Source organism: Anomaloglossus baeobatrachus, chromosome 2 (genome assembly GCF_048569485.1).
Source record: "Anomaloglossus baeobatrachus isolate aAnoBae1 chromosome 2, aAnoBae1.hap1, whole genome shotgun sequence".
In the NCBI taxonomy this organism is placed as follows: domain Eukaryota; kingdom Metazoa; phylum Chordata; class Amphibia; order Anura; family Aromobatidae; genus Anomaloglossus; species Anomaloglossus baeobatrachus.
In genome coordinates this window covers 705,162,055-705,173,147 of record NC_134354.1, presented here as the reverse complement: position 1 = coordinate 705,173,147, position 11,093 = coordinate 705,162,055, and the positions used below count along the sequence as shown (strand labels likewise).

Below are 11,093 nucleotides of genomic sequence, written 5' to 3'. Positions count from 1 at the left end.
TATTTGCGAATATTCGATGCACAATGTAAGTCTATGGGAAACTTGAATAACAACTATTCGGGCTTCCCATTAACTTACATTGCGCATCGAATATTCGCATAGTGGTGACCTATTTGTCGTATATTCGCGAAGCCGAATATTTGAGGCAGTCGATCATCCCTAGTCCTCATCTTACATAGCAAAAACCTGCTAACATGGGGGGGGGGGGGGGGGAAGGACTGTATGTATAGTGGTTCCCAGAGATACACCCCAAGCCTCAGCCGTATCCCCTTTTAATAACCATATATTACTTTTACTACTATATACACAAATACTATTTTTTCCTTAAAAAAAAAAAAAAAACCCTTCATTTTTAAATGATAATTACCAATATGATCTCATTATTGTGTGAAATGTTATTCTTGAAATTATTCATGGAAAAAGGAATAGCCAAACTGCCTAACATTAGGTAACTGCAGCAAGTGTTGGGGTGTTATCCAGATAGTGTCACCAATACTGCGGGACGGTATGTTCTAAAGAAAGCAGTATGGATAGAGTTAAATTAGAAGGCTCCTCATGATAGAAGTTAGAGGACATCCACTATATATGCAAACGCCAGTACATTGTGCAGATAACCTCTTCATAGTAAACTCCAAACAATACAAACCCAAAAGCAGGTTCAGACAAGGAGATGGAGCTGCCACAGACCCAGGCTCAGATTAGTTAATACCGTTTATCATTCATCATAGCAATTATAAGGAGAGTATCTCTTCTCCTGAGACTGTATTCAAGAAAACCTTAAAACTTCTAGATACTCCGCCTACTGCGCTCCCGTAGAGTCTGCACCGAATCTTCTACTTCTTGTGTTACCGGTTTGTCAGATGGATCCGTGGAATATTCTCAAGAGACGACCGGTGTCATATCCCAAAGCTGTGCGATAAGAAGCACAAAATGATTTACTGGTCAGAAGTACAGAAAAAAGATTTATGTACATATTTGCATTTTACATTTTGGAAAAGAAGACCCCTCCCAAAATGTTCCCTGGGATCTGAATATATATATTTTTTTCTCCCTAAAAGAATAAAAAAAAAATCCACCCAAAATAATTTAGAAATATATTTTTTATTGCAAATCTGTAGTGTTGACCACACAGTGTCTGTAACCTGCACACATATTTATCAGTCTAATCACGGCCTCTCCACTCTGGGCAATGGGAAGCTGGTGAAGAGAGTGGCAAACACTTCAGTTCAAAACCCTAACCATGACAAGTAAAGCCATCCACAACCTGTCTCCTACAGACATCTGTCACTTAGTCTTCCGGTACTTCTCTACATGCAACCTCAGATCCTCACAAGATCTCCTTCTCTACTCCTCTCTTATCTCCTCTTCCCACAATCGCGTACAAGATTTCTCCCGTGCCTCCCCCATACTCTGGAACACTGTACCCCAGCATATCAGACTCTCACCTCCCGTGGAAATCTTCAAAAGGAACCTGAAAACCCACCTTTTCCTACAAGCCTACAACCTACAATAACCCTCAGTCCACTATACATGGCCAGCTCTACTCTCACCTACTGCATCTGCACCCATCCCCTGTAGACTGAGCCCTCGTAGGCGGGGTACTCTCTTCCTCCTGTACCGGTCTGTCTCTTGTATTGTTCATGATTATTGTACCTGTCTCTATTATGTATACCCCTTCTCACATATAAAGTGCCATGGAATAAAACTGTACTATAATAATAATTATACTAGTTTTATTCCATAAGCAGGTGGGGGACTTCTGTGTTAGAGCAACAGCGAGCGTTATCAAGAAGAATTAGGGATTTGCTCAGTAGACAACAGAGGGGGGTGTAACGGGTCCACAAGTTTTTGGCCACAGCAAGGGGCCAGATTGCTTGTATAACTTTTTAATTTGTTTCATTAGCATTACGGAGGTGACAGTCTCCCTTTAAATATTTTTAAAACTTTATTTTTTTCACAATAACACTTGAACCTTAGAATATTTAATCACCTATGAAATATGGTCTGTGCCATGCTGGTACTGTTATAAAGTCCACCCAGCCATTGCACATGATAACCAATCGGCACCCAGGGATAGCGATGCAGAAGGGCCACTAGGCAACCAAGCATAATTGCTAGAGGTATGGCACACCTTAAATCCCTTGGCCAGTGACATTCATGGGGTTAAATAGCAAAGGCTTGGACATTGCCCAATATTGCCACTTACCAAAATATCTCGATTACTCCAGCTTGTGGCCAGATGGGACAAGCAGCAAATTAGCATTTGATAATACTGCTTGCATCAGGTTCTATTCACATTAGCACTAATGGGTCTCCATCATATATCCTGGTATATTGGACATCATGAATGGTGCAGCCTGCAGCGCTAATGTTCCGGCAAAAATTCCAGAATCCAAACGCCCCAATTGTAAAAGTAAATTTGAACAATCGGGATCTGCTTAGCACCATCACTGCAATGCCGGCTGTATGACCAGTGTGAACAGAAGCTAATAGGAAAGCGTTAACAGATCTTAACTTTGTCTTAGGCCGGTGTCACACTTGTGCGCGAGTCTCACGTTGCATCACCCGGCACGGACTCTCACTCTCCTCACAGGAGGGAGCCAGTGGCATGCATCTCTATACAACCGACCTGCTCCTGTGAGGAGAATGTGAGTCCATGTCGGGTGATGCTACGCGAGGCACTCGCAAGTGTGACACCAGCCTTACATGCAAAGACTGAACTGAGCCCAGACAACATGTAGGTGTGCTCAGTGTGCGAACCGCTGCAGGAGCAGCCATCATCCGGGCTCATTACTAACCTTAATGACCTTGTCTGTTCCGGAAGTCAACAACCAGACTCTTGTTGGGTCGAAGTGTACATGGACTATATTGTGCTTACTATTATGGAAAGTTGCAGTCGGTGCACGTCTGAAGAGACAAAAGGAAGAAAAGCTGACGGCACGTGACAAAGTGTGAGCTCAACTTTCATTCTTCAGTCTTTGTTCCTACAGGCCTCTGGGTTTTTTTTGTCAACCTAAGCAGAAACTACATTTTTATATACGGAAGAATTGTAACAATTTTTTCCTTAATTTTTAGTCTATTGGTGTTGGTTTAAAGGTAAAAGAAATCACCTTTGTGAATCTGACCTTAAGCAGGTTTCCCGGTTTTAGAAAGGTTCTTTTATAAGACGTAGTTAGTTGTAAGAAAGCCGCTTTATTTACCCTAAAAAGGGTTCATTGCCGAGTCTCTGCTGCTGTCCCAGTCTATTTGTCTGCTACACTGTTGACATGACAGCGCTGCAGCCAATCACTGAGCTCAGCAGTTCTTCTCCATCTACATCGCAGAGTCGAGGAGCTAAGAGGCTGCATTGCAATCAATGTAATGGCAGTCAAGAGAAATAACAGACCATGACAGCAACAGATACTCCGCAATGGACCCTGGGTGGGTAAGTAAAGCTCAAGTTTTTTTTTTGTTTTTTTTTTTATTTTTTTTTCCCCAACAAATAAATTGCACCTGAGGACTGAACTTTTTCGAAATCTTAAACCAAAATGCTCCCTTCACACGTCCGTATGAAAAACGCATACATGTGGCATGTTCCTTTTTAGCAGTCAAAAGAAGGTTTTGTGAGCTCACCGATCTTCCTATGGATCCTCATAGTGGCTGGCATCCACCATGTGAGGCAAAAATTTAGAAAGGAAAAAGCCCGTGGTCAGTTTTTCATAAAAATTGTTGTCTTCATTGGTTCATATATAAAAAAAAAAAAATAAAAAAAAATTCATGTACATATTCCGAACAACCAAAGGCTTTGAGAAAAGACGTAGTCCGAAATGCATCAGCGGGACACATATATATATATTTTTTTTTTTGTAATATGAACCAATAAAGACAAGAATTTTTACAAAAAAGACAGACAGGATTTTTCCTTTCTAAACTTTTTCTTTTTGACCATCTGTCTATTTTCAATCACCCATTAATGTATACATTATTAAAAATGTGTGTCATCTCTATTGGCTGCACCCAATAATCTAAGTGATACATCGATGGATTCAGGATCTCTTTGCCTACATTATACTGCTCTCAGAATGAGGTAGCAAAAACCTGCTGACAAATTCCCTTTAAACGAAGCAGCAGTGAACAAGGGGGAAGACGACTTACTAAAACAAGGAATGTGTGTCCTACATTTGAGTATCTGGTGGGTTAACAACCGGTTTAACGCCTTCAGCCCCAGGGCACTTTCCATTTTTGTATTTTTGTTTTTTGCTCCCCTTCTTCAGAGAGCCGTAACTTTTTTATTTTTCCATCAATCTTGCCATATGAGGGCTTGTTTTTTGCGGGACAAGTTGTACTTTTAAATGAAACCATAAGTTTTACCATATGGTGTACTTGAAAACAGCAAAAAAATTCCAAGTGGGGAAAAACTGCAAATAAAGTGTGATGGCACAATAGTTTTTGGGATGTTTTATTCACCATGTTCACTATATGGTAAAACTGATGTGTGGGTATGATGTCTGAGGTCGGTGCGACTTTGTAGACACCAAACATGTATAGGTTTACTTGTATCTAAGGGGTTAAAAAAAATTCAGAAGTTTGTCCAATAAAAGTGGCGTACGTTTTGCACCATTTTCCAAAACACGTAGCGTTCTTATTTTTTGGGATCTATGGCTCAGTGACAACTTATTTTTTGCGTCTCGAGCTGACGTTTATAATGGTACCATTTTTGCGCAGATGCTACGTTTTGATCACCTGTTATCGCATTTTGCGTAAAACTTGCGGCGACCAAAAAACGTAATTTTGGCGTTTGGTAAACGGCGTAGTGGCAAAAAAATTCCAATCAGATTAATTGATTTTATATTTTGATAGATCGGGCATTTCTGAACGCGGCGATACCAAATATGTGTATTTTATTTTTTTTTTTAACCCTTTAATTTTCAATGGGGGGAAAGGGGGGTGATTTGAACTTTTAGGTTTTGTTTTTTTTTTATTTTTTAAAACTTTTTTTTTTACTTTTTTTTTATTTTACTAGTTTCCCTAGGGGGATATAGCGATCAGCAATCCGATCGCTCTTATCTATCTGCTGATCACAGCTACACAGCTGTAAACAGCAGATTCAGTCACTTTTGTTTTCACCCTGCTCCCGGCCGGGTGAAAACGAAAGTAAAACGTCATAGCTGCAGGCGTCATCACATGACCCTGTGCTACGATGGCAACCCCCGAAAGTCACGTGATCACTCACGTGACTTCTGGTGGGGGCGGCGGTAAGTAAAAAACATGGCCGCGCGCATATACATCTCGCTGCCAGACTTTGGCAGCGAGATGTAAGGGGTTAATGTTCCGGGTAGAATGTGATTCCACTCAGAACATGTAGGCACACGTCAGCTTTTGATAACAGCCGATTTGTGCGCCGATCCCCACCGCCTGCCCGCGGCAGGGGGTGGGGCTTAATGGGACACGCTCCATGACTGATATATCCGTCCATGATCGTGAAGGGGTTAAAAAACTACTACTTGCCTTATATTCTATGGTGGCCGCAAAGTGGCAGATCACAGTATGTGTGATTTTGTTGTATGCAGCAACTTGGCCCACGACAAATGTTTTCTTAAAGAAAACTCAACCCTCTGGTGGTTGCTTTAATTAAAAAGGCTGTTCCTGAATATTCCTTGAGGCTCACACCACTTTCATTGCCCTCAGTGTACACAATTTTGGAGCTTCCTTTGTATAGTGTAACCTTTCACCCAGGAAGTCTAAAAGCTCCTCCCCATGGACTAGTTTTGAGGAGGCCACACCCTTCAGACTCTGCAAGATTAGGATGTTCCCCTCCCTCAATCTCTGGTGACGCTGTGATGGGAGAGAAAAAGGCGCAATAGGGTCTTACCCGGTTTATAGGGTGAAAAAGGAAAAGAACAATGCACTCACCTGGCAGGGTTGTGCTAGTCACAACCCCTTTGTAGACGTGGATGAGCGCTTAGGTGGTTCAGCAGCGGCCCCGTTACAGAGCAAATTTTCAGCGTAAAAAAACTGGGGAAAACGGGTTTTTTTTGCCGCGCTAAGAGACCACGAGCATGAATATAACAATTTGTTCTTTTATTTAGGTCCTAAATAAAAGAACAAATTGTTATATTTGTGCTCGTGGTCTCTTAGCGCGGCAAAAAACCCGTTTTCCCCAGTTTTTTTACGCTGAAAATTCAATCTCTGGTGACAAATGCGTTATAATGGTTTATTCTATATTCAGAAATATTTACGCGTGCACTCACTGTTCATCTGTGATGGACTCGTAACAGCTATCACACACACGTACTTCAAACTCAAAGCCCAAGAGAGGAATCGTAGACCTCTTGGAGCTGCATTTTCCACAAACTGCTTTTCCACATTTTCTGCAGTGATGCTAAAATGGCAAAAGAGGAGTTTAAGAACATGAGGCATCAGTAGTCACCGAGGAATATTGGTCTTGTCCAAACAGTGAGAGCCCAGATTTCATAATCTCAGTACATCTGCTACATATATTTAGGTTATGACCTAGCCCAGAACGCCTCAACTTTTTTCTTTTTTTTTAATTATCCTCACTTCTCCTCCACCCACTGTCCTTTTCACTCCAAAACATCAGTTCAGACGATGGAGTCAGCCAGATGACTGCGGTGGTGGTTAGGAGTGAAGAGGCACACAGAACTGAGGAGAGGCCAGAATCTGTAGGGAGGGAGTCCTTTCTGGGGTCTGTATAAACCAGAGGGACTGGTCTAAATTGATGGAGGTGAGAAGTTTGATCTGAGGTCTACATTTCAGGAGCCTGGTGTCTATATTTAGTTAGGTGGTCTGTATAAATTTAAGATGTCTGGTATTTGAGCAGAATTAGTTTATTTTGTCAGGTCTGTGGTTTGTATTTACTTAGGGTGTGTGGTTTGTTTCTTTTTTTTAGTTCTGAAAAGGTTTTGGTAATGGAGACCAATGTGGAAAAAAAAAAAAAGAAAAAAAAGGTTTAACGTTTTCTACGGTTTAAGTACAGATTCCCAGGGACCACTGAGCTCGGGCTGGTATCTGCGTTTTGTCGACTGCCAGCCTTTTGAACTCTGCTTGCTTTGCTAACACAACAGCTACCTGTGAATGCAGAATTACGTCCTCGCGCTGGCCAGTGCCTGCATCAGGACATATTTTGAGGACGGAGTTGGCAAGAGATGCACTCTCTCCCACAGATGACCAGCAGAGGCAGCCCCAGCCTTCCCAGTGATGTATAATGTCCCTCATCCCCAGTGATGTATGTGCCCCAGCCTCCCCAGTGATGAACATGCCCCCAGCCCTTCCTGTGATTTATAGATGCCACAGCCTCTACTTTGATAAACATGCGCCATTATATTAGAGGTGAATAAATTGTTTAACAAAATATATAGTTTGTATTTTCCCAAGCTTCCCCAGTGATGTAAGGCTGCGTTAATGCAGCCTTACATAGAACCAGGCCTATAAACAACATGCACACTGGATCAAACCAAACAATCATTATATCCTTGTGCTCACGGCACTTTGAGAAGGAGAGAGCTGTCACGTGCCATGAAACTCCACCCACAGCCCAGTCACTCAGCATGCCCCACCTCGGTGATGTCAGGTCAACTTCCAATTCCGGAAGTTGACGCGACATCACTGGACATCAGAGGTCACTGCAACCAGGGGTCACATGAAGGGGATGAGCGGACAGCGATAGCGTCGCTCACAGGCAGAATTGACAACAGAAGGTATTTAGAAAAGGCCTTCTGTCTCATCTTAACACCGATGTGGCCACTGTGCATTGTAGTTGACCACCTTTTAATTTAATGAGCATGATCAGCTTAGTCACGGTCCACTTTCAAATATAAGCAGATTTTCCGAGTCCAGGAGTCATCTTCCTTGAACACCTTTACTCACAGAGTGAGGACATTTCCAGGGCTCATATTTGCTGGTGATCTTGAGCTCTACTTTGAAGTAACTGTAAGAAGTCTTACGCACCTGTCGGAGGCCGATCTTTTTGCTGTCCCACATCTGTTTGAAGTTCCAGAAGAAAGGCTGGTCACACTTCTGACAAGAGTCACTGTCCAACCATTCTGGAGTCTGGAGAGGAGACAAAGCATTGAAGGTTTCCAATAACAGAAGTCTACAATGGAGGAGCAGCTTACTTATCTATGGACTGGAGAGTTCAGTTTAGCATAAGGTTATTCTAAGATTCAAGGGGATTATTCGAATTCTTGTAATCTTATTTTTTTTTCAGATGTTTCTTGGGCAGTTTTACGAACTCCCATTAAATCCCTAGTAATGGAGAATTTAGCTACTTCCGGCCCCGTCACCGAGGTCACAGTTGAGTTACATTTCACATGATACTTTTCTGTTGTGTATTTGTAGTCTATATGTATGGGTGTGAGCATCAGGCTGTAAGCCAGAAATTCTGCATTATACCCATTTGTGTGACTGATTCCCTATACAAGCATTATCTGTGTGCATTTATAATACAAGGCAGCCACCCCTCCATGAATGGTAGGCGTATGAGTGGTTGCTTCATCGGCCATTTACCTCTTCGCTGCCTTCGCCTTTATCATGGAGGCCTGCTGCACCTGTAGTGCTTTAATATTTTGACCTGGTGTTGGTACATACGGCTGCTTTTTTACTCATTCTAAAACAGCATCTGCTCCAACAAACCATCAATCATACTAAGATAAATCAGTTGACATTTAAGGCTTCCATACCATGGAGCGGCCATCAGTCATGCCCACCTGCAGCCCCTAATGAGCACATCGGTATGATGTAACTGAGGAGCTACCTGCAAATTTGTTCTCATTTGTCCCAGCTAGTGGACATGACTTGCAGCATGTAAATGCAGCCTTACAATTTATTTAGATAATCTTTAGAAAATTATCTATAGTGAACTGAGAATTTCTGTAACTGATATACGAACACCTCAAGAAGTCGCATGAATCCAAGAAGCATAGCAAAGCTTTAGAGAGCTTGTCCCATTTATCATGCAGGAATTATACAAAGGAAACTGGTCGTCTTGCCGCGCTATTCACCATTCAGACGAAAGGATATAAATTATTCCATGTCTTTATTGAATTTTGCCAGATACAGATCAACGCGTTTCGGAGGACTCAGCCCTCTTCCTCAGGACATACAGCAATGACAAGGATAATAATAATTTATTATAATCCTTGTCATTGCTGTACATCCTGAGGAAGGGGGGGGTGAGTCCTCCAAAACGCTTTGACCTGTATCTGGCAAAATTCAAATTAAGACATGGAATAATTTATATCCCTTTGTCTGAATGGTGAATAGCGCGGCAAGACGACCAGTTTCCTTTGTATAATTCCTGCTTGATCTTTTCGGGGCTGCGGGTGTTCCACAAAGCCAACACGCGATTATAGGAGTTGTGACTGACAACCCCTGTAGGTGAGTTTACCTGACTTCTATTGCCTTGGCTTTTATCCGGTAAGACCCTATTGCGCTACCTCTCCACAGATTTTTCCTGATCGACATTTATCATGCAGTCTGTCCTTAAAGCAGCAAGATAAAAAGCAGGAGGCGCTGTACTGATTGCGATTATGTTTATTGACATCCCTGGTTATTAATGACTAGACCACCCACTTAAAGGCTTCTTCACATCTCAATATGTAGTAGGTGTAATATCAATAAGTAGTAGGTTTAATATCTTTATAAATGATCTGGACAACGGAATTACTGGAGAACTCATAAAATTCACAGATGAGCCTGAGATGGGAGGAGTAGCCAACACTAGAGAGGAAAGAGATCGTATTCAGAAGGATTTAGACACTCGAACAATGGGATTCAAAAGGAGCCAACAGTGCAGTGCTGCAGCTAAAAAGGCCAACAACATTCTGGGATGTATCAAGACAAGCAGAGAATCTAGATCAAGAGAGGCAATTATTCCCCTATACTCTGCCCTGGTCAGACCCCACCTGGAATACTGTGTACAGTTCTGGGCGCCCCAATTCAAGAAAGACCGATTTATTGGAGCAAGTCCAGAGAAGAGCAACCAAGATGGTAGAAGGTCTGCACACCATGTCATATGAAGACCGACTAAGGCTGCTTTCACACTACGTTTTTTTTAACATGCGTCATGAACTTTTTTTTGCTGTAAAAGCGGATCCTGCTTTTACAGCAAAAAAACGCATGCAAACGCATGTGTTATTTTGCAGGATCCTGTCACTTTAAGTTTATGGGCGGGCATTGGAGTCATGTGATCGGGAGTGAGGGGAACTGAACGTGAGACTGGGAGCCAGCTTCTGACAGCTGCGGAGGCTCGTAACCAAGGTAAACATCGGGTAACTTGCTTGGATACCCGATATTTACGTTGGTTACGAGCATCCGCAGGTGCTAGGAGCCGGGCTGCCTGCTCCCTGCACACGTATCCAACGTAAACATTGAGCAACTAAGAAGCGCTTTCCTTGGTTACCCGATATTTACGTTGGTTACGAGCATCCGCAGGTGCTAGGAGCCGGGCTGCCTGCTCCTGCACACGTATCCAACGTAAACATTGAGCAACTAAGAAGCGCTTTCCTTGGTTACCCGATATTTACATTGGTTACGAGCATCCGCAGGTGCTAGGAGCCGGGCTGTCTGCTCCCTGCACACGTATCCAACGTAAACATTGAGCAACTAAGAAGCGCTTTCCTTGGTTACCCGATATTTACGTTGGTTACGAGCATCCGCAGGTGCTAGGAGCCGGGCTGCCTGCTCCCTGCACACGTATCCAACGTAAACATTGAGCAACTAAGAAGCGCTTTCCTTGGTTACCCGATATTTACATTGGTTACGAGCATCCGCAGGTGCTAGGAGCCGGGCTGTCTGCTCCCTGCACACGTATCCAACGTAAACATTGAGCAACTAAGAAGCGCTTTCCTTGGTTACCCGATATTTACGTTGGTTACGAGCATCCGCAGGTGCTAGGAGCCGGGCTGCCTGCTCCCTGCACACGTATCCAACGTAAACATTGAGCAACTAAGAAGCGCTTTCCTTGGTTACCCGATATTTACGTTGGTTACGAGCATCCGCAGGTGCTAGGAGCCGGGCTGCCTGCTCCCTGCACACGTATCCAACGTAAACATTGAGCAACTAAGAAGCGCTTTCCTTGGTTACCCGATATTTAC

The 11,093-nt window shown here is 43.0% G+C and overlaps 1 protein-coding gene across 1 annotated transcript in view; it reads right to left on the bottom strand.

Annotated features, from left to right (window-relative positions):
• Window positions 1-250: 250 nt before the first annotated feature.
• Window positions 251-11,093, bottom strand: part of WDFY2 (WD repeat and FYVE domain containing 2) — a 129,264-nt gene continuing 118,421 nt past the window's right edge. Inside the window, exons 9-12 of the mRNA XM_075334580.1 lie at window positions 7,948-8,049; window positions 6,231-6,361; window positions 2,799-2,907; window positions 251-909 (exon numbers count right to left, since the gene is read on the bottom strand). Coding sequence (XP_075190695.1) covers window positions 880-909; window positions 2,799-2,907; window positions 6,231-6,361; window positions 7,948-8,049 — 372 coding nt within the window. The 3' untranslated portion in view covers window positions 251-879. The remainder of the gene's footprint in view (window positions 910-2,798; window positions 2,908-6,230; window positions 6,362-7,947; window positions 8,050-11,093) is intronic.